This window comes from Acanthochromis polyacanthus, chromosome 21 (assembly GCF_021347895.1).
Source record: "Acanthochromis polyacanthus isolate Apoly-LR-REF ecotype Palm Island chromosome 21, KAUST_Apoly_ChrSc, whole genome shotgun sequence".
Taxonomy (NCBI): Eukaryota; Metazoa; Chordata; class Actinopteri; family Pomacentridae; genus Acanthochromis; species Acanthochromis polyacanthus.
This window is the reverse complement of record NC_067133.1, coordinates 30,360,334-30,384,294: the sequence shown is the minus strand read 5'-3', so window position 1 is coordinate 30,384,294 and position 23,961 is coordinate 30,360,334. Positions and strand designations below refer to the sequence as shown.

General features: G+C 43.3%; 2 protein-coding genes across 2 annotated transcripts in view; both read left to right on the top strand.

The window, feature by feature from the left end:
• The window catches only part of LOC110947754 (nuclear GTPase SLIP-GC-like), a 48,357-nt gene extending 28,282 nt beyond the window's left edge, over positions 1-20,075 (top strand). The window contains 16 exon segments of the mRNA XM_051940876.1: positions 3,680-3,896; positions 4,014-4,301; positions 6,392-6,598; positions 6,700-6,875; positions 9,386-9,479; positions 9,560-9,647; positions 9,781-9,902; positions 10,196-10,328; positions 10,331-10,368; positions 10,455-10,612; positions 10,843-10,960; positions 11,132-11,240; positions 11,348-11,481; positions 18,395-18,476; positions 18,591-18,686; positions 18,762-20,075. Coding sequence (XP_051796836.1) covers positions 3,680-3,896; positions 4,014-4,301; positions 6,392-6,598; positions 6,700-6,875; positions 9,386-9,479; positions 9,560-9,647; positions 9,781-9,902; positions 10,196-10,328; positions 10,331-10,368; positions 10,455-10,612; positions 10,843-10,960; positions 11,132-11,240; positions 11,348-11,481; positions 18,395-18,476; positions 18,591-18,676 — 2,050 coding nt within the window. The 3' untranslated portion in view covers positions 18,677-18,686; positions 18,762-20,075.
• On the top strand, positions 13,491-18,377 carry LOC127531489 (E3 SUMO-protein ligase ZBED1-like). The gene has a single exon (XM_051940883.1). The coding sequence runs from the start codon at positions 13,854-13,856 to the stop codon at positions 15,303-15,305; it is 1,452 nt and encodes a 483-aa protein (XP_051796843.1). The 5' UTR covers positions 13,491-13,853; the 3' UTR covers positions 15,306-18,377.
• Positions 20,076-23,961: the final 3,886 nt, after the last annotated feature.

Genomic DNA, 23,961 nt, shown 5'->3' with positions numbered 1-23,961 from the left:
GTCTCCATTCGGACCGGCTTGATGGCGCAGCAGACTTTTTGGTCTATGGGAGCATCGCCCGCTTTCTCCAATAACGTCTTGCAATGCATCTTCTCCGTGCCAAAAACGACTGTGTAATGTTCTCGTACCGAATGCGAGCTTCATGCTGGAACAACAGCAGTATTTGTGCTTGCTGCATAAAGCAATGATACGAATATATGGCAACAAGAACGAACAGGAGAGCATAGTTCATTGTTTACGAATAAACCTCGAGCCATGGAATAAACACAGCCTCTTGTTTTCTTCCGGGATTTTTCCCTCTTCACGTGCTGCGCCAATCAGCGTTCACCTACGTCATCTAAAACACCTTATTTTGTGAACAGCACCGCCAAACAACTGGGGGGAGATATAACATTCATCGTAGTTGGTTCAACTGCGAAAACACTGGTGTGAATGTGAACCGAACCAGTTGAAAATAGCAACATTGTAACAACTTTTGGGTCCAAACGAACCACTCTAACGGACTAACAGGTGTGAAAGCACCCTTAGACACCACGGGTGAAACAGTCTGTCACTGAAGGAGCTGCCCAGTGATCTTACCGTTTCCTGCAGGGGGTGGGAGGTGTCCTCCATGATAGACAACAGCTTTGTCATCATCCTCCTGTCTCCAACAAGCTCCACAGGATCAAGGGAGCAGCCCAGGACAGAACTGGCTTTCTTTACCAGTTTGTTGAGTCTCTTTCTGTGATGCTGCTGCTCCAGCAGACCACTCCATACATGATGGCTGATGCCATCACAGAATCGTAGACAGTCCTCAGAAGTGCTCACTCCACCCCAAAGGATCTCAGTTTTCTGAGCAGGTGGAGGATGTCTTGACCCTTCTTATAGAGTGTGTTGATGTCAACAGTCCAGTCCAGTTTATTGTTTAAGTGAACACCCAGGTACCTGTATCTCAATGTCTGTTTCTTGGATGTTCACTGGTGTAGGAGAAGTGTGTCTGTTCCTGCTAAAATCCACCATCAGCTCCTTTGTTTTCACCGCGTTGATCGAGAGACAGTTCAGCAGGAACCAGTCCACAAAGTCCCAGCTGAGTTCTCTGTACTCCTCCTCATCTCCATCCGTAATGAGGCTGACGATGGTGGAGTCGTCAGAGAACTTCTGAAGATGACAGTTTGTGGTGTGTTGAGAAAGGTCTGCAGTGTAGAGGGTGAAAAGAAAGGGGCAATGACAGTCCCCTTAAGGACCTCGTACTGCAGACCACAGTGTCAGACACACAGTCCCCTGCCCTCACAAACTGTGGCCGGTTGGTGAGGTAATCTAGCAGTCACATTGTGAGGTGAGAGTTCACTCCTGTCTGCTCGAGATGGTCCCTCAGAAGGGACCGGCTTAATGGTGTTGAAGGCCCCGGCGAAATCATAAAACATGATTTTCACAGTGCAGGAGGTAGATCACTGCACCATCAATGCCAATGCTGGGCTGGTACTCAAACTGCAGTGGGTCCATTGATGAGCTCACCAGGGGTTGCAGATGACGAAGGACCAACCTCTCCAGGGTCTTCATCAGGTGGGATGTTTGTACCACCGGCCTGTAGTGGTTGAGGTCCTTTGGGTGCGATATCTTCAGCACCGGTACCACGCAGGACGTCTTCCACAGTTGTGATATTCTCCCCATGTTCAGGTCTAAGTTGAAGACATGCTCCACAACCCCGCTCAGTTGATCTGCCCAGGATGTCACGAGCCTGGAGCTGATGCCATCTGTACCTGTGGCCTTCCTGATCTTCAATCTGCTCAGTTCTCTCTTCACCTGAGATGTTGATAGAGACAAGTTATGGCAGGGGGGCTGTGTGCTGGTTGTGAGTGTGGGGCCCTGTGGAGGAGGGGAGGTGTGATGGTAGGAGAACTGTGGAGCTGTAGGGAGGGGGAATACAGCGGAGGTGGTGCAGTCAGCAGGAGGTGGTGCAGTCAGTAGGAGGTGCAGACAGATGCATTGGTGGCTGCTGCAGGGTGGACTGGTCCGGGGGAGGGGTGGCTGGCTGTTTAAACCTGTTAAAGAAGGTGTTCAGATCATTCACCCACTCCTGGTCCTTTTTCAGTTCCGTCTAGGGATCTTTGTGGCTAGAGATGGTTTTCAGGGCCCTCCAGACCCCGCTGACATTATTTTGCAGCAGCTGATCCTCCATCCTCTTCCTGTAGCTGCATTTCCCCTCTCTGATCTTCCTCCTCAGTTCTCTCTGTGCAGATCTCATCTCCTCCTTGTCTCCTGACCTAAAAGCCCTACATTTGTCCTTTAGGAGAGCCTTTATATCAGAAGTAATCCAGGGTTTGCTGTTAGCAAAACAGTCCTGGTGGGCACAGTGTAATCCACACAGAAATTCATATAGTCGATGCTGCAGTGTGTGAGGTTGTTGATGTCCTCCCCATGATCCTCACAGAACACTTTCCACATAGTCATGTGAAAACAGTCCTTGAGATCCTCCTAAGCTTCCTCGGATCATCTCTTGACTGTGCGGGTAACAGCTGGCTGCCTGTGTACCAGAGGTTTGTACACAGTAAGGAGGTGAACCAGGTTGTGATTTGATTTACCAAAGGGTAGAAGAGGAGATGATGTATAAGCCTATGCTTCCTTGGTTTTTGCCATAAAAAAGACCCAGTATTTTATTGTCTCTGGTGTGGCAGGTGACATACTGTGTGAAGGTGTGGGTAGTGTGGACGATGGAGAGGCATGGTTAAAGTCCCCAGTAATAAGGAAGAGGACCGGTGGGTGCTGTCTGTAGCCTGCTGGTAACTCTATGTAGGACATCACAAGCAGAGCTGGCGTTAGCAGAGGGGGGAATGTACGCAGCTATCGCGATAATGTGATAATTCCGTTGGGAGATAGTAAGGTCTCATGCTAATGGCCTGAAGTTTTAAGTGCTTGCTGCAAAGTTTTTTCTTGATAGTGACAAGTCCAGGGTTACACCATCTATCGTTAACAAACCCAGCAACTCTCCCTGCTTTCTTCTTACTGCTCTCATTCACAACTAAAGCCATCCAATGCAGTGTAAGAATCCGTTGTTTACTTCATTAACCAGGTCTCCATAGCATGATGCTACACTGCTGGTATTCCCGCTGGTATTGTGTTAGCACCGTAAGCTCGTCCATCTTGTTGCTGATGGATCTTACATTCCCAGTGATGACTGAGGGGAGGACGGGTTTGTATCATTTCCTCCTGTTGGGGCATTCTGTGAGGCCTCTCATCGGTTAGCCTCGCAGTGCTACGGAGGGCTAACAGCTGGTCTCTAGAGTAAACAGCGGGCTCACCACTGTGCGCTGGATCTGCTATCACCGATGTGAACAGAAGATTGAAAGAAACAGAGCAAACTGCACAAATTTTGTGTCCATTATTGAGACTAATCACTGGTGCAACTTCACCAAAAAGAATGCAAGAGGAAAGCGAAAATAAACAGAAAAAAGATACTCGATGAGGAAGCGCTGCTGTAACTAGCTGCCACTAGAGCGGCGCCATCTTACAAAAGTTCATAACAATGAATATTGCTCAGAAAAAGATCAGAAATTGTTCTATATCCATTTAAAAAATGAATATCACCACCTCTAAATGAAGCTTCAGCAGGCTGGCTACAGATAGATGTCTTCTTGAGTTTGACACATTTTCAGTGTTTGAATATTTCTCACATGACTTAACTTAGTTCAATTTCTAACAGGACTAAAATCCATGATTTGGAGACAGACAAGAGGGAACTGATCGGTGTCTTTGGCAAAACTGGGGCTGGAAAGAGCTCTTTGATAAACGCCATCATTGGAGAGGAGGATCTGTTGCCTACTGGAGAGATTGCTGCCTGTACCTCAGTCATGATTAAAGTGGAGGCAAATATACGTAACTCAAAGTATGAAGCAGACATCGAGTTCATTGAACCAGAGGTACAGCAAGCTGTGAATGTGTTTATGTTTACTGGAAACTAATTGATGAAACTGCAATTACTGGTTTCACTGCAGACTATTTAATAAAACTAAGATGTAATGATATTTGTTCTTTAGGACTGGAGAGATGAGATGTGGTCAATGGCAGAGTTTCATGGTAATAGTAGAGATCAGGAACAGGAAGATGATAAGAATGGTGACGATGACGACGACAACAACAGCTACGACTACGGTGATGACGACGACGATAACGACTACAATGAACCCGGTGATGATGAAAAGCTGTCAGCGGTGTATGGAGAGGAATGGAGGGACAAAACCCCTGAAAACCTCATTGAAAACAGACATTTCAAAGAAATCCCAGAGTTCCTCCAATCCAAGAAGAAGACTCTGACATTTCAATCAGTAAGATATAAATTATTTATTACTTCATAGCAAGAATTCTTGCCATTCAGTTCAATTAAATTTTATTTATATAGTGCCAGTTACAGGACAAATTGTCTCAAGACGCTTTACAGAACCCATATGCCTGAACCTCCAGAGCAGCCCTAAAGCAACAGTGGCAAGAAAAAAATTCCCTTTTAATGGGAAGAAACCTTGAGCAGAACCTGACTCTTTATGTGGGGGGACCCATCTGTCTGCTGGCTGGCGTTTTGAGAGGGACGGAAGAGGTAGAGAGGTAGAAGGGGAGATGGAGAGGCCATCAATATGATGGCATGAAATATTATGTATTCACAATTTATTCAGGCTCACAGCTTAGCCTTTTTAGATTGGTTAGGTTCAGCCTCAGAAGTACAACATCAGTACCTCAGCTGGTTGAGTGGGCAGCCCATAAACAAGGACTATCGTCCTCGACACAGCGGTCGTGGGTTTGAATCCAACCCACGGCCATTTGCTCTCCTCCCCATGTTTCCCGTCTCTCTATCCACTGGCCTATGTAAGAGAGCCTAAAAAGGCCATAAAAAATAAGGAAGAAGTACAAACATGGACATCAGAGACTAAAAAGTCTTCTGCACAGTCAGTCCCAGCTGTGTACTTTTTTGTGCTCGAGCACTTCACCTCACTCTAACGGGGACAGCTGCTGCTAAACTTAGACTGTTTCTGCTGCTTCGTGATGAAAATAAAATGTTTCTGCTGGTACCTGTTCAGAAAAAAAACAAGAATACAGATTTATAAATGTTAACTAGCTGTTGCTGTTAAGGTTCCTGTTCTAGTGTTATGATCGTGGCTCTGGATTCTGAGGGTAACTTGATTTCTATAACAAATCAGATCAAATGTTAATGCCCTTGCAGTGTCCAGTGGCTTTGGTTTTATTTGATTTGATTACATTAATGTTTAAATTGAGATTTACAACAAATGTTGTAACTGCTACTGTGTAAAGGGAAGACTGCTGTTAAAAAGCACTTTATTTAAAGTATCTGCAAACCAAATGTGATTGTATTTTGTGTGGAATACACTACTACTATTCATTATTTAATTTTACGCATAACAATGCAATTCATCACAGAAAATCACACGATTAATCGCAATTAAAAATTTTAATGATTGCCCAACACTATTGCTTGCATTTCTTATTTATTTCAGGCCAACGAGCTATCTGCAGAATTAGTCAAATACACAAGAAGTAAAGGTAAAGAAAAATAAAAAACATGCTGAGGTTAATTGGTTACTCTAAATTGCCCGTAGGTGTGAATGTGAGTGTGATTGTGTGTCTGTATATGTAGCCCTGTGACAGACTGGTGACCTGTCCAGGGTGTCCCCTGCCTTCACCTGAGTCAGCTGGGATAGACTCCAGCACCCCCCATGACCCTAGTGAGGATAAAGCGGTGGATAGAGAATGGATGGATGGATGGAGAATTTCAATAAATAAAAAACCATGAAATCAGAATCAGGAATTCCAGATTTGAGATGGAGTCTCTCTTATTTAAACCTCCAACATCTAGGGTTTAGTGTTCCTTCACCGTTGCAGTGTGATATCCTCAGTACAAGATCTAAAGAGCTCTCTAAAGCCTTCAGAAAACAGGTTGTCTGAGTCTGGCAATGACAAAATATTTACTCTAAGTAAAATCATTCACAAGTAGAGAAGATTTCACTGAATAGTAGTTTGTCCAGGACTGGTCCAGAAAATTCAGGCTAAGAGCAGAAGGGCTGATACAAAAATAAGTCTCCAAGAACCCCAACATTTCTGACAGAAGCTGAAGGCAACTCTGGAACTGGTGGTGTCAAACTGCATGTGTCTACACTCAGAAAGAAAATGTACAAAATGGAAGTTGTTCCACAACATTAGAGCAAAGTGTGGTGGACAAGAATGAATAAAGTCTGAAATTTCTACTATAAAGGGACCAAGATTAACTTGTGAGGCCAGGAGTGTGCTTACTTTTCCCCTAGAATATTTGATCTGTTAATATTTTTGTTGAATAAATGAAAATGGTGTAATGTCAATTTTCAGTGAATAATGAATTGTCCTATATGACCTAACTTTGTATTTATTGCAGGCCAAAGAGCTATCTGCAAGATTAGTCAGATACACAAGAAGTGCCTCCAGTGACGGAGAAGGTAAAGAAGTAATGAGGTGGTTTTGGCCACTGGTGAAGTGTGTGACTGTCAAGGTGCCAAATAATGATCTTCTCCAACACGTCACACTGGTGGACCTTCCTGGAAACGGAGACCGGAACAAGAGCAGAGACAAAATGTGGAAAGGGGTAATTCATCCTCATGTACTGCTGTTAAACATTATTGTGTTTTATGCGAACTGCGATGGCATCTTTTTACAAAACAATTAACATGCTATTAAACCCTTTAGATTGTTGGCGACTGTTCTACTGTGTGGATCGTGACCAACATTAGTCGAGCAGCATCAGAAAAAGAAGCCTGGGAGATCTTGGAGAGTACCTGCAGCCTCATGGGAAATGGTGGCCAGTGTCAGCAAATTCACTTTATCTGCACCCATTCTGACCGTATTGCACGTTCAAAAGATCAGTAAGTCAATTAAATTTAACATCTAGATTTGCCCCTGATGCATGCAAATGACAAAGACCCAGTATTTTATTGTCTCTGGTGTGGCAGGTGACATACTGTGTGAAGGTGTGGGGTGTGTGGACGATGGAGAGGCATGGTTAAAGTCCCCGGTAATAAAGAAGAGAGCCTGTGGGTGCTGTGTCTGCAACCTGCTGGTAACTGTGTAGGACATCACAAGCAGAGTTGGCGTTAGCAGAGGGGGGAACGCAGCTATCCCAATTACGTGAGAAGTTCCTCGGATTTCAAATTTCCGATGGGTGGTGACTCCAGCAGGTCTGCCCCTTGTTGCCGATCTTGTTTGTGTTCATTGACAGGATCTCAAGGCAAACCCAGGATGAGGGGGGTGTCCAGTGTGGGACTGGGATGAGAGTCGAGAGCTCTAAGTCCGAGGCCATGGTTCTCTGCCAGAAACTGGTGTATTGCTCCCTCTGGGTTGAGGGCAGTTGTATCCCCAATTGAAGGAGTTTAAGTATCTCGTGAAAATGAAGGTTGAGTTGGACAGGCAGCTTAATGCAGCATCCATGCATTATACTGAACTGTCATGGAGAGCTGAGCTAGAAGGCAAAGCTCTTGATTTTAAGGTATGTCCGCCGGGGAGGACACCACTGGATCCACAACCAGCTGGAGGGGTTATATAACTCATCTGGCCTGGGAGCCTCTTGGGATCCCCCACCAGGAACGAGACAGCATTGCTGGTTAGAGGGACGTCTGGAATGACCTGCTTCACCTGCTGCCTCTGTGACCTGACCATGGATAAGCATGCTCACAGCAAAATATTTAGACTTCTATTATGTTAGACAAGTGGACTGTATGAACAAAATACAACAATTTCAGGTGTCAGTGATACAAACACTGCATGAGATGCCACTTAATATACACTGCTCAAAAAAATTAAAGGAACACTTTGAAAATACATCATATTTCAATACGGGGGGGGAAACAAACTGGATTTTAGCATTGATATGGACTGGATAATGTGTTAGGAATGAAAAGTGCCACATTGTTTGATGGGAATGAAAATGATCTACCCCCCAGGAGGGCTAAATTCAAGACACCCCAAAATCAAAGTGAAAAACTGATGTGGCAGGCTGGTCCATCTTTCTGAAATTCCTTGGCAGCAACTCACAATGGTATTCAGTAGTTTGTATGGCCTCCATGTGCTTGTATGCACGACTGACGATGCCGGGACAAGCTCTGAATGAGACGATGGATGGTGTCCTGGGGTATCTCCTCCCAGAGCTGGACCAGGGCATCGCTGAGCTCCTGGATAGTCTGAGGAGCAACCTGATGGTGTCTGATGGAACAAAACATAATGTTCCAAAGGTGTTCTATTGGATTCAGGTCAGGTGAGCATGGGGCCCAGCTAATGGTATCAGTTCCTTCATCCTCCAGGAACTGCATGAGTTCTCTTACCACATAAGACTGGGCATTGTCTACATCAGAAGGAATCCAGGACCACTGCACCCATGTAGGGTCTGACAATGGGTCAAAGGATTTCATCCTGATACCTAAAGGCAGTCAGAATGCCATTGTCCAGCCTGTAGAGGTCTGTGTGTCCCTCCATGGATATGCCTCCCCACACCATCACTGACCCACCACCAAACCGGTCATGCTGAACAATGTTACAGGCAGCATAACGTTCTCCACGGCTTCTCCAGACCCTTTCATGTCTGTCACATGCGCTCAGGGTGAACCTGCTCTCATCTGTGAAAAGCACAGGGCACCAGTGGTGGACCTGCAGATTCCTGTGTTCTATGGCAAATGCCAGCCGAGCTCCACGGTGCCGGTCAGCGAGCACAGCAGGCACTAGAGGACGCTGGGCCCTCAGACCACTCTCATTAAATCTCTTTCTGATTGTTTTATCAGAGACCTTCACACCAGTGGTCTGCTGGAGCTCATTTTGTAGAGCTATTGCAGTGCTCATCCTGGTCCTCCTTGCACAAAGGAGCAGATACCTGTCCTACTGATCGGTTGAGAACCTTCGACAGCCCTGTCACGCTCTCCCAGACTAACTGCCTGTCTCCTGGAATCTCCTCCATGCTCTTGAGAATGTGCTGGGAGACACCGCAAACCTTCTGGTAATGGCACACATTGATGTGTCATCCTGGAGGAGTTGGACTGTCTGTGGAACCTCTGTAGGGTCCAGGTATGGCCTCATGCTACCAGAAGTGACTCTGACCCTAGCCAAATGCAAAACTAGTGAAAAACAGTCAGACAATATTAGGAAGGAAAAGAATGTCAGTGGCCTTCACCTGTAAACTCATTCCTGTTTTGGGGGTGTCTCATTGTTACCCCTCTAGTGCATCTGTTGTTGATTTTATGAACACCAAAGCAGCTGAAACTGACTAAAAACCCCCTCTTTTACTTACTTGACCAGATCAGTATCCCACATGTTTCACTGATTTGATGCAATACTTAGATTAAAAAGTGTTCCTTTAATTTTTTTGAGCAGTGTACATGTTTTCTTATAGTTCACCAGCTGAGGTTTGTGGTCGGATACTTCAAAGAAATGAGGAGGTGAAGAAAAAAGTGGAGGAAAACTTTCGCAAGCAACAACAGATAAATGTGAGTTTTATAGACTAAAACAAAATCTAATACAAAGGGTTTTACAGCTGTAAGCATGCCTTAAAATCCATTTTCCATAGAAACACTTCAGTGATGACTGCCTCAAAGTGTTCACAGTGAGCTCCACAGAGTTCCTGGACAAAGAACATCTAAATCCAGAGGACACAGGTAGGTGAAGTCTCTGTATGTGAATACTTTTTAGGTAAAAGAAAACATGTAGCTTAAATACTGGTTTTGTTTTACTATACTTTAATTACTTCAATTTAAACAAGACTGACTAACAATCTGCATTTTATGACAGAAATACCCCAGCTTCTGGAATTTTTGATGGATCTCAACAACTGTCACTCAGAGACATTAAACTATGTGTCTGGAGCTCATGGGATTCTCTCTTTGATGCATGGAGCCAACTCTACAGAAGGGGTGAGAACAAATAATACAGCCTCATTCATTGCCCTCAGATTTTTAGCTTTCATTAATATTTAAAGAAAAGACTAATAGTCATTGCACATAAATAAGTTTCAGTACACATCAGTTGGTTTCCGTAAAACCATCCAAAGTCATATGACTGACTTTGCTGATCTTCTGAATATTTATTACGTCAAAGAGTCTACAGAATTACAGTAATTCAATTATTGTCACATACAGCAGAATTTAATAAATACAGAAAGAAGTTGTCAGTCAGGTAAAATCTGTGAATGCATTATTTTTTTCAGGCTGACAACAAAGCCGAAGTTTGCAGAGACCTTGAAGAAAACATGAGACGTGAACTCAGTAAAGTCAGAAAACCAATGGAAGAGGCTTACAACAAGTTTGAACAACGCCTCAAAGCTGGAGTTCAAAAATCCAAACGTCATGTGACATAACCTTGAAGTCCATCTTAAAACCTGTATGTGTTTACTTTATAGTCATCTTAAAACAACTAATTTTGCAGTTCAAATGAATGTGTTTTAAAGGTTTCTATTTCTGTTCCAGAGAGGGGTGTCAGGTGGCGGGTTTCACAAGACACTGAAGTCACTTGTTGAGAACGGTGGCGTCTACAAACCAAAGAAAAAGAAACAAATAAACATCAACATGAAGCTAGCTTCATATCTGACCAGCAGCATTGATGAGGAATTCAGGAAGACCTTCCCGTAAGAGTTACTGAATGAGAACATTGATGTTGACCCACTTTACAACAATGAAGAAAGCCATAAATGAACAGATTCTACACTGTACCGTTTACTAATATAAACATGTACTATAATACATACATAAATATAACAAATAATATGTAATACAATACATTAATCTATATATAAATCACATTTTAAAGTATGAACTTGTCGATACTGCTTTCATGAAACACTTCTCCTTATTTCAGAAATGATGTAAAACGTGGACCGATCAGCAAAGTCATTGATAAATTTTCACTTGACACAGATGAGCTGAGTCAAAAGTACAAAGATGTTGGATTGCAACTGAACTTTCTGAAGACGGAGGTAAAGAAAAAACTAGAATCAACCTGTTCATTAGTTCATTAGTAGGCAAGCAAGAGAAACATAAGAAGATCTACCAAAACAATCTAAGCACTGAAAAACGTTAACCTGATTCGTATTTTCTTGGTATTGTGTAAAATAACGTTCATCTATTTGTCCTGTTCTATTTTTAAGGAAGAAAAAAATCATGCAAAATTCAACAAGATCATCCGGGACCGTAAGAAATCCATCTACAACAGTCTGACAGAGAAAATAGCGGAAATCATGCAGGAGTGCTACAGAAGTAAGGAAGACGATCAGATGTTTACAACCTGTCACTATAATAAGGCATATTTCCATTTATTGTGCATAAATATTCAGTTTGACAACGTTTTTGTTTTTTTATTGTAGAAGCAGCAGAGTTTAGAGGAAAAGGCTCACTGGAGAAAATGAGAAACACTATTGCAGAACATGTACAAGTCTCCAAAGACATGATGTTTGTGGAGGCTAAAGCTGCCATGTTGAAGCTGCTGAATGACTTGAAGGTTTGTTCTGTTTGAGTTTATGAAATATGATGAAACTGAAAACATACATTCACTGTTCACATGCCCCCCAATGAATCGCCACCTTATCGTGGTGGAGGTGTTTGAGTGTCCCTGTGATCCTGGGAGCTATGTTGTCTGGGGCAATAGCCCCTGGTAGGGTCTCCCAAGGTAAATTGGTCCTGGGGGAGGAACCACACAAAGAGCAATTCAGAAAACCCTGATGACAATGACCAAGACAAAAGCCGCTACCTTGCCCAGACTAGGGAAACCGGGGCCTCTCCCAGGAGCCAGGTCTGGTGGGGGAAGCTGCTAAGAGAGTACCTGGTGCCCACCGGGCAGGAAATCGGGATCAGGTGCTATGCCAACCAGGCAGTAGGCAGGAGCGGGCATCTAGGTGTACCGCCCCCTGGTGGTGTAGACTAGCTTTGGGGACGTGGATTGTCACCCCACTGGCGGGGAAAGAACCCGAGCTGGTGCAGCAGGTGGCGCGATACCGGCTAGATATAGTTGGGCTCACCTCCACGCACAACAAAGGTTCTGGAACCAGAATCCTGGAGAGGGGTTGGATTCTGTCCTTCTCCGGAGTTGCTGACAGTGAGAGGCACCGGGTGGGTGTGGGGATACTCACAAGCCCCCGACTGAGCGCCGCCTTGTTGGAGTTCTCCTTGGGGAACGAGAGGGTCACCTCTCTGCTTCTTCGGGTTGCGGAGGAGAAAACTCTGATTGTTGTCTGTGCTTATGCCCCAAACAGCAGTTCGGAGTATTCGGCCTTCTTGGAGTCTCTGGGTGATGTCCTGGAAGTGATACCACCTGGGCACTCCATAGAGCTCCTAGGGGACTTCAACACTCGTGGGCAATGACGGAGAAACCTGGAGGGGGGTGATTGGGAGGAACGGCCTGCCTGATCTGAACCCGAGCAGTGTCTTGTTATTGGACTTCTGTGCTAGTCATGGATTGTCCATAACAAACACCATGTTCGAGCATAAGGTTGCTCATAAGTGTACCTGGTACCAGAGGACCTTAGGTCAAAGGTCAATGATCGACTTCATAGTGTATCATCAGACCTGCGGCCGTATATTTTAGACACTGGGGTTAAAAGTAGGGCTGCCACGATTAGTCGACTAGTCACGATTATGTCGACTATTAAAATCGTCGACAACTAATTTAATAGTCGACGCTTCGTCTTTTTTAAATCACTGTTTTTCTCTCAAAACTGCTGCGGCATCTTCCACTGCCGCGTCTGCCTTTCTGTCCTTGACACACATGCGCACTAGGGGTAATCGGGATCAGCCGCGATGTCACCGGAAATTTATACCTGACTGGCTATGGTATCATGGCAACCCGGCGGCAACGGAACTCTAAAGTGTGGGAGCATTTTAAGCAAACACAAGACAAAAGTGTGCAATGCAATATCTGCAAGACAGAGCTTTCCTTTCACGGCAGCACAAGTGCGATGCACGAGCACCTGAAAAGGAAGCACGTTTTGGCTTGTGACAACGATGAAGAGGGACCGTCGTCTCGGTAAGTTAACTGGCTAGTTAGCTGCTAATATTAGCGTAAACACAGAGCTAGCTTACTACTTACTGATAAAGCTGTAAACGTTAACAGTAGCGATGACGATTTGTTTCATTAGCCGCCCTTAGCACACATATTTCATGTGCTTTCTCTAACGTTATGACAGTGATGTGTTTGAATAGGAAATGTAGTAACGCTAATGTTTTCTAACGTTATGTTTCAGTGCTAAAAAAGTACGTTCTTCTTCAATGGACGGATTTGTTACAAAGCTAGCTACATGCACACCTCAGCAAGCAAATGTTCTGACTGAGTCCATACTGAACATGTTGGTGACTGACATGAGACCCCTGTCGATGGTGGAGGATGAAGGGTTTAAGGAGATGATTAAACAATTCAACCCGGATTATCACAACAACTACCTACCAGGCAGATCCCACTTCACCGCATTGATGGAGAAGAAATATCATGCAACCTTTGAGAAGGTCAGTCTCTCTTTCTCTCTCAGTTTCAATTTGATTGATTGGCATGAATGTATTAAAACAATATTGCAATAATAGCACAGTAAAATAAAGAAATGATTTAATAAACAAGCACCATTCAAATACATAAGAATTAAAAGCTCTTAGATCACTCACTCACTCACAATAGCAATTTAAGAATTCATAATGGTTAAAGCATGCAATGTAATTTTTTGTTTTTGTTTTCTTTGACTTATATGTTTAATATTTATTATTTAACCTACTTAACTGTATATGATAACTGAATTATTGAACTGGCAAATAAATTTAAAGCTTAATGCATAAGCTGACAAATATTGTTAATAATGAAAACAAATACTGTGTATAATTTTCTTCATAATGCTTACTATTCTTTCAAATCATGTCTTTAAGGTAAAGGAGACCCTCAGGGGCGTCAACAGTTTCCTCACGCTGACTGCTGATGTGTGGACCAGTCGTGCAACAGAGGCTTACCTTGGAGTGTCTTGCCATTTCCTGAGTGAAGACTGGAAAATGAAGATGTTCAACCTTTCCACCATGCCTCTTGAGGAGAGGCATACTGGTGCAAATATATTGACATGGATGGAACAGGTTTTAGCAAAGTTTGACATCTTGCCCACCAAAATAAAAGCAGTAGTTCATGATAGTGGTTCCAATATGGTGGCAGCAATGCGACTGCTTGAAGAAAAACATGGATGGGCCTCCATCCGCTGTGCTGGACACACACTCCAGCTCGTAGTCAACACTGCTCTCAAAGAAACCACCATTAGCAGAGCACTCGGTGCTGCCAGGCAGCTTGTGGAGCACTTTAAGAGAAGCGAGCTGGCTAGTACAAAGTTAAAGATGAAGCAGGAGCAAATGAATGTTAAGCAAAATGCACTGATCCAGGATGTCAGTACAAGATGGAACAGTACATTCCACATGATTGAAAGACTCCTTGAACAGCGCTGGCCTCTCACTGCCACTCTGTCAGATCCCGAAGTAACTCCAAGGGGGAAACACTACTTCGACCTGAAGCCAGAGCAGTGGGAGCTGCTTGAAGAATTGAAGCAGGGGTTGGCACCTTTTGAGACTGCTACTGTTTACCTTAGTGCACAGCAGTACACAACCATTTCAGGTCTTCCACAGGTGGTCAAAGGGCTGACACGGGCTGTACACCAAAGCCAATTTGAGACAAACTCAGGAAAATCCTTCATTTCCAATGCAGAAAAGGGGATAACACAGAGGTGGGGGAGTATTTGCACTATCTCAGGAGACAAAGAAAATCCAGTTCTTCTTGCAGCTGCCCTGGACCCGAGATACAGAAAGCTGAAGTTTTTGACTCCTGAAGATGGCATCAGACTGCAGGGGAGTATTGAAGTGCTTGCTGTCAAAGAAGCAAAAACGACTGGGACACAGGATGCAAAAGGGCCAATGCAGAGGGCCCATGGTTCAGGTAGAAAGAGTGCTCTGGAAACCCTTCTTCAGTCTGACACAGACAGTTTGAGTGAAAATGAGGATGGAGAATCTGAGGAGGACAGAAAGATCCAAGTTGTGATAAATGAAGTTCGGCTGTACTTCGGAGAGGCTTCACTTCCTAAAAACGAGGATCCACTGGAATGGTGGAGTGCAAATGAGGGGCGTTTCCCCACAATGTCAAAGCTTGCCAAATCATTTCTGTGCATCCCTGCAACCTCCACCCCATCGGAGCGGATTTTCTCTGCAGCAGGGAACATCTGCTCTCAAAAGAGAGCAAGCCTTTCTTCAGGACATGTAGAAATGCTAACTTTCCTGGCTATGAACAAGACCCTTGTGCAGTTTGGCATTATATAGAGTAACAGTATAGTAAAGTTGAATACTGTTGTGAGCACTGAGCACAAAACGCACTTTTGTTACATTTGAGTCAGTGAGACCAAAACTTTAATAATTCCTTAGTTACAAGTGCCTACCTCATTGTTGCTATGTTTGATGCCAAAGACAAATTAAGGAAAGAAAAGGCCTAAAAAATAAATATAAAGTTTTTTTTTGTGTTGTTTAGGCAAGTGCCTTTTCCTTATTTTACTCAGGTGTTTGCACTTTATGCTACACAGTTAAACAACTGTTTGTTGCTACAAGCATATTTTATTAAAGGTTTATTGAACTGTTATCTTAATTGTCTTTATTTTTAGTTGGCATGTATCTTAAACACTTCAAGCTGAAAGCTAATTATGGTTATATAAGAGCAGCTTCATGCTGGTGCGATAAGTTGTATGTTTTACTTTGAATTTACGTATCATCCGATTAGTCGACTAATCGATAAGATAATCGGTGACTAGTCGACTATCAAAATAATCGTTTGTGGCAGCCCTAGTTAAAAGAGGAGCAGAGCTGTCAACTGATCACCACCTGGTGGTGAGTTGGATCCGATGGCGGGGAAGGCTGCCGGACAGACCTGGTAAACCCAAACGTGTAGTGCGGGTGAACTGGGAACGTCTGGCGGAGGACCCCGTCCGTGGGGTTTTCAGCTCCCACCTCCGGAAGAGCTTCTCCTACATCCCGGGGGAGGTTGGGGACATGGAGTCTGAGTGGTCCATGTTCAAAGCCTCCATTGCAGAAGCGGCTGTTAGGAGCTGTGGTCTGAAGGTCATTGGTGCCTGTCGTGGCAGCAACCCAAGAACCCGCTGGTGGACACTGGCAGTGAGGGAAGCCGTCAGACTGAAGAAAGAGGCCTTTCGGGCTTGGCTTGGCTTGGCTTGCTCGGGGGTCTCCTGAAGCAGCTGACAGGTACTGGTTGGCCAAAAGGGTGGCGGCTGTGGCAGTCGCGGAAGCAAAAACTCGGCTGGGGGAGGAGTTCGGGGAGGCTATAGAGAAGGACTTCTGGCCTCATGGAGGTTCTGGCAAACCATCTGGTGCCTCATTAAGGGGAGGCAGGGATTTGCTCAGGCTGTATACAGTCGGGGCTGAGAACTGTTGACCCGTACTGAGGACATTGTCGGGCGATGGAAAAAGCACTTTGAGGAACTCCTGAACCCGGTAAACACGTCCTCTGTGTAGGAGGCAGAGCCGGAAGACTTGGGGGAATCTTCGTCCATATCCATGGCAGAGGTCGCCGAGGTAGTTAAGAATCTCCTTGGTGGCAAGGCGCCAGGTGTGGACGAGATCCGCCCTGAGATGCTGAAGGCTCTGGACATTGCTGGACTGTCTTGGTTGACACATCTATACAGTGTCGCATGGGCATCGGGTACGGTACCTGCGGAGTGGCAGACCGGAGTGGTGGTTCCCATTTTCAAAAAGGGGGACCGGAGAGTGTGCTCCAAATACCGCGGTATCACACTTCTCAGCCTCCCTGGGAAAGTCTACTCTCGGGTGCTGGAAGGGAGGCTCCGACCGATTGTCGAACCTCGGATTCAGGAGGACCAATGCGGATTCCGTCCTGGTCATGGGACAGTGGACCAGCTCTTTACTCTTGCGGAGCTGCTGAAGGGGTCATGGGAGTTCGACCTACCAGTCTCCATGTGTTTTGTAGATCTGGAGAAGGCCTACAACTGTGTCCCCCAAAGGTGAAGTCAGTTTGTTTTCCACACATAGTTTGAAAGATTCCAGAAGAGAATATCATGCACTTATTTCCAGGATATAGAGGTATAAATATTACTTTGGCAGGGTGCCTGTGGTTTCTCTTAGAAGGGAAGAAAGAGATCTTTTTGTCTAACAAATGATCCACGGGAGTATGGGACACCATACTCCCGTGGATCAAGTGAGAGCTGTGTCCGTATACTCGGCACAAAGTCAAACTTGTTTCCGATGGGTGTTGGACTCCACCAGGGCTGTCCCTAATCTCCAATCCTGTTCGTGGTTTTCATGGACAGGCTCTCAAGGTGCAGCAGGGGTGAGGACGGTGTCTGGTTTGGGGACCTCAGGATAGCATCTCTGCTTTTTGCAGATGATGTGGTTCTGTTGGCTTCCTCACATCATGACCTTCAGCACACACTGGAGCGGTTTGCAGCCGAGTGTGAAGTGGCAGGGATGCGGATCAGCACTTCCAAGTCGAAGGCCATCGTTCTCTGCCGGAAAACAGTGGATTCCTCCCTCTCAGTTGGGGGAAGTTGCTTCCCCAAGCGAAGGAGTTCAAGTATCTGGGGATCTTGTTCACAAGTGATGGGAAAATGGAGCGTGAGTTGGACAGCCGGATCGGTGCAGCGTCAACAGTAATGAGGGCGTTGTACCGGACTGTTGTGGTGAAGAGGGAGCTGAGCCGTGTGGTGAAGAGGGAGCTGAGCCGTAAGGCGAAGCTCTCAATTTACCAGCCCATCTATGCTCCAACCCTCACCTATGGTCACGAGCTCTGGGTAGTGACCGAAAGAACGAGATCGCGAATACAGGCGGTTGAAATGATCTTCCTCTGTATGGTGGCTGGGCTCAGCCTTCGAGATAGGGTGAGGAGCTCAGAGTAGAGCTGCTGCTACTTCACCTCTAAAGGAGCCAGTTGAGGTAGTTTGACCATCTAATCCGGGGAGACTTCCTTTGGAGGTTTTCCGAACACATCCACCTGGGAGGAGACCCCGGGGCAGACCCAGAATCTGCTGGAGGGATTATATATCTTGTCTGGCCTGGGAAAGCCTCGGGCTCCCCCAGGAAGAGCTGGAAAGCGTTGCTGAGGGGAGGGATGTCTGGAATGACCTACTTCGCTTGCTGCCTCCACAACCCGGCCCCGGATAAGTGGTAGTAAATGGATGGATGGATGGACTGTTCACATGAAGGCTGTTTCTGTGTTTAAATGGAAAATGTGTTGTTCTGAAAGATACATAAGCTCCTATTGAACTGCATATTTTTAGCAGTAATTATTATTCACAGACTTTGAGAAATCTAGAGGTTGGAGTCATTAGTCTGAACAGTTCTTTCATTTGTGATTCAGTTATTCTTGAAAACTTTTGATTCTGAATTAGGAAGAGATCCTGAAGAAACTGCAGGAAACCTTGGAGGAATCCATTGAGATCTCACTGAAGACTGATGACAACTCAATCCCAGGTAACAGGAACATTTCAAAGTCAACTCATTGATGTAGAACTCTTAGAATCCTGTAAATATACCATCAATGTTCAAGAAGTCAACACATTCCTAGGAAGTGTTTTGTTATTTTAGATGTTCCAACTGAACTTGAGATGGTGAAGAAATACTGCGATGAACTGAAAGACAATCCAGACGGAGAAACATCACTACTGGAGTAAAACCTTGAATGTAAGTAGAACATTTTTATATTATTCATATTTACAATAGAATATAACCTGTCTGTCTGTCTGGTTGTTGTTTCAGCTTCCATCAGTGGACAGAAACATCAGAGGCCTGGTCTTCCACTGAACATCTCTGAGGATCACTGACTCAACACAGGACACTCTGGATTTGGTCTCAACCATTTTTATTAAGTTGGTTTCTATGTACTCTCTGATGCTTTGGTTTGATTTGTTCCTCGACTTTGCTTTTATGAATTTTGTACTGAGATATTACAGATTTTTGGAAATTTTTTTTCTTTTATTGATTCCAGTCCAGAGGAAACTAAAAAAGTAGAGAGAGATGAAATGCAAAGAGCCCTGGTTGGATTTGGACCAGTGATGTTGTGGTTTTCATCATAAAGGTACAAACCACAAAACATTTAGATTTTAAGGATTGAACTGTTCTTTTCTTGTTTTCTAGTATTGTGTTTGCATGTTTTCTGAGTTTAGTGTGGGTTCATTGGGATAGGAGCACTGCAACTTCAGGGATTAGAGCAATGTGTGTCATTTTAACCTTGAACCTTGAATACAGCTCAAACTGCAGGTTTGATTTAACACAGATTTTAGACTTTTAAAAGAGTGATTTTAAATGAATGGTTTTCCTTTGCGTTCAAGCTAAGTTCAAGAACAGAACCTTGAATACAGCTCATACTGCAGGTTTGATCTGACATAGTGTTACGTTCTATCCTCGCCATGTGCTTGGTATTGGACTTTGTAGAGCCTCTGTGTGTCTGGATGGTTTTTAGAGACTGTACTGATTACAGCTGGCTGAAGGCAAAGCTCCAGATCCTACCTGGCATTCTTCAGGAGTGATTGGCCTGGAGCTCCATACCTGCTTTAAGCCCTGGTTCTCCCCGTCTCCCGACCCATCTGATCGGTCCACCAGCACAACTCCTCCTCCCACAAACCACACCTGTGGATAAATCTTCACCCAGAGTCTCAGTCTGGGTGGCTGGGATCTAATGTGACCAGTTGTTCCTGGTGTGTTGTTGTGTTTTGTGTTGTGTGGTCCTTAGGTTCTGTCGACACTGAGGGTTGGCTACCCTGAATGTAGCTTCTGTTAGCTGCTGCTGTGTCAGTGAGGAGCTACCAGGCTTGGTGAAGACTGTTTCATCTGGTTATTTCAGTTACACCCAGCTTAGTCTAGCAGTTGGGTCGTAACTGATAGATTTTTGGATTTTAAAAAACAGACCTTGAATTACTGCTTTTCTTCTACATTCAAGGACAAATATTTACTTGATGCAAAATAACAGTCTCATTATTTACTGTTGTGGTTTTATGTCTAATCTGTTCTGACTTTAAATCCAGATGTGTGTTTGATTTGATCTACTGTCTAATAAACCTGTGTGAAAGAGTGCATGTAGTTTGTTTCTTTTTTGCAGGGGTGTCAAACGTGCGGGTTGACTTTGCAAAGTGTAGAAATTGTAGAGAAGACTTTAACTGCAAACTGTAAATTTGCAAATATGCAAACCTGAAATAATTTCTAGTCCTTTACTAGTTGTTTTCACCATAATGTGAAATAGTACATTGCTCAGTTCCAGATGCCTGACTCAATGTTTTAAACATTTGTAGATACTCTGTGATCTGTCATTTGTAATGCAGATGTGTAAATGATACACTGAGGTTAATATTGCTGAAACTGAACTTGTGAAATTTCAGGTTAGGGTAGTTAAATAATAATTTTCAGAATGTCTTTTTTTGTACTAAAACAAAGAGAAAACTAGAAAAGCACTCTAGAGAGACCAGTACTCCTCCAAGGCTGTTCATTCCCCCATATGGCATATGCAGCATATTTTTTTCTAAATGCAGCATTTGTTAGTTATTGAAGATCAGAAATCACAGCAACATAGAATGTGTCCATTTAATACAGATGTACCCACAAACAAAATGACCTTGCTCTGAGCACAGGCGCGTGTTATACATGTGTACGTTATGTACAGACACCGAATCATATGACCTAAATATGTAGCGCGCGGCGGGAATTGATGGGACTCAGAAACACCCCCACAGTTTAATCAGCTGTTCCTTGGATCATTTCTGATGGATAAGTCCTGATAAGTCCTCAGTGGTGGATTTTTAGTAGGATCACAATCAGCTGATGTAGTGTTCACTGGTTGTCATGGTTACAGTGACGCCGTGGCAATGATACAGAAATCTTTAACAAATCCGTGGATCCAGACTATAAGCTGCATCACTGCCAGAATCTGATCACTTGGTCCTTGTATCATTTCTGATTTTCCCTGAAATTTTGTCCAAATGTGTTAGTTTGTTTTGAGTGATGTTGCTGACAGTCAGACAGACCATCTCCGATCGTCACATAACTTTGCTGGCATTCCTTGGCAGAGTAAACATGCCATTAGTGCAAACAACACAGGTAGTGTGCTAAAAGTTTGAAAATTAGCCTCGCATGATGTATATTTATTGCTTGAACACATACACTACCAGTCAAAAGTTTGACAGACCTTCTCACTCACTGCTTTTTATTTCTTTGTATTATTTTCTACATTGTAGATGAATACTGAAGATTACACTTTTTTGTTTACAATATATTTCCATATGTGTTCTGTTATAGTTTGATGTCTTCAGTATTAATCTACACTGGTATAAAATAATTAAATAAAGCCATTAACAGCAGCCAGCTCAAGGTCTTTTTCCTGTATATATATCACCTGTAAATAATACTGGAAATTTTCAGATTTTGTTGATTTGTGTGAACTCTGCATTGCCCCACTTTTCCCCGAATTTGAGTTTCTTTTCCTTTTTACTCTTCTAAGCATATATATATATATATATATATATATATATATAATGCTTAGAAAAAAGAACCCAGAGATTTTGAGGTGCTTTATTTTATTTTATTTTTTTTTACATTTGTAAATGTTCAATTTGCAGATGTTTTACTGAAAATAATATTTCAAAAAGGATTCATTGCTCTTCCTATTTGCATTTATCAGTAATGTGTTTAGAAGTCGAGAGTAAAGTGCACAAGTAGGCCAAATGCATGACCGCAGTACATTTCAGATGGTTAATCAAAGATCTAGACAACAACATAGTCTGATATTATTGAATGGTTTAAAGAACTATTTAGGTTTTTTTATGTGAATAAGGCTGATATGTTTTTTTTCTTGCACACTTTGCGCACTCTCATGAATGCTTTGTGCCCCAGGTGTGCCCCAGTACAGTATTAGGTCTGGTGACGCCCTGGAGAGAACACTCAAACAGAAAGAAAAATGCCAAAACGCAAATGTCATTTCACTGATGAAATGCAAAAAAAGTACCTTTGTTTTCGTCCGGGTCGTGTCAAATGGGAGGCAGAATGTACAGTCTGCAAAGCTGGGACTTATGTCTCTGTAGCTAATAAGAAAGGGAAAAAGAAGGAAAAAGGACTGTTGACTTGAGGCCTTATTTCTATATTTTTTTCATTTGCCATTAGACACATTATTTTGAAGAATGGGCTAACTGAACATTGAAGAATAGGCTACCTCTCTTTTTTCTTTTTGTTTAATATTTGAGGCATTATTTCTATTTTTACTAATTGATAATTGGGAGGTTATTTTGAAGAATGGTACTCTACCTCACTTTTCCTAAATAAGGTGTAAGTGTCAGACTTAAGAGGATGATTATTTCTTATTTTGTTAAACATCTGAATACATGTGTTCTACACAACTTGAGTCAAATAACTTTTAAAGACTAGAGCATGCCATATTTGTATGTGACTGATTATATTGTTTAGGAGAATTGCTTTAAATTAATAATATGTTATTTATAAAGCAACTGTTTGTGAGTGTTTTGGGCTATTTTTCTGTATATCCAGGTAAAGTGTTCTTTTCTGGGGAATTCAGAATATCTGTTTAACTGAGGTTGAAGCACAGAAAGCCCCCTGACCACGGAAAACTCTAAAAATTGGGGAGGGGACACTGAAATTTTTTTGCTCGGAACTGAAGTGCGTCCTCTTTTCAGAGAAACAGAATATGGTCACCCTAATTTTATGTAACGAACACATTAGAGATGATCGATCCAAACTGATGCTGTTTACTGCTGTGGAGACGTCACGTCAGCAGAGAAGCAGCACATTCATTCACAGCAAATATTCACTATTTAATGGACACTAAAACCTCACTGTGGTGTTATTTTCACATGGTTCATCCCTCGCCAACAGCTGCATGAAGCTAATTAGAGCACTGAGTTTAGTTAGCAGACAACCAGCTTCATGTCACCGTGTCTCTTTATTACTAATGTTCAAGTCCACTCAAGTTAGCAAGTTGGAAAGATATTCACAAATTGGACTTCCAGCATCAATATCATGAGACATGTTGTCAAAACAATAAACGATGCCTCTTTCAAATCGTTGTAAGCTAGACACAAGGCCAGTTTTATCAAAAGTCGCTGTCTTTAAAGCTGCAGAATAACATCGGAGTCTATGAGCAGCTGGCGGTGTGGACGAGTGAGCAGGGACCGGTCTGCAAATAGCACAACCGCTGCAACAGCGAAAAGAGACACTACACAAATATTCAATAACTTCACTCTGATACACTGTAGAGACACCAAACACTGCAGCCTTCAAATGGGCTCTGCTGGTCATACTACAATCTTTGGTTTGGTGCTAAATTAAAAATTAAGAATTTAAGGATTTTTATTATTATGCTATTAGGGCTGCACAGTGAGGTAGTGGTTAGCACTTTCACCTTGCAGCCAGAAGATCAAAGAATACAAAAATACCCCTTGGTATTGTGTGTTGTACAGCAGCCACCGTTGAAGAGGGCTGTACACAAGTTAGGCTCTAATCAGAATATAAGAGGGTTTTGGTCTGGGGTAAGGATCAAAACTTTTCAGAAATAATTCCAGAAAAACTGTCCATTTGTTTTGAATTTGTTTTGTTGTGACAGATTTTTTAACAGGTATAAATATTGTACATAACATCATATGGTAATAAACAACCCAATATAATAAAACTCAATTCCTAAAACAGTGGGTGATCATTTTTATCTGTTTCAAAAATCTTAACTCCTCTCCTTTTCGCCAGCAGAGTGCGCTATAGTGCTGCAGATCTCTTCTTTTACTTTTATTTACGGCAGAGACGAGAGCAAGAATGTATTTCCATCAGATCGTGTTAAGCTGCTAACTTCTCTAAAAAGTTTAGTTCCAGGCATTTTTCCTTGGAGTTTTTGAACTGTGGAGACTTTCCTGCTGAAGAAGCAGAGAATAACCGCTGAGTGACATCTTTCTGATAGTTTCTGTTGGAT

Excerpts from the sequence above, each read along its gene's own strand:
- LOC127531489 (XM_051940883.1), top strand. The coding sequence starts at position 13,854 with ATGCTTACTATTCTTTCAAATCATGTCTTTAAGGTAAAGGAGACCCTC.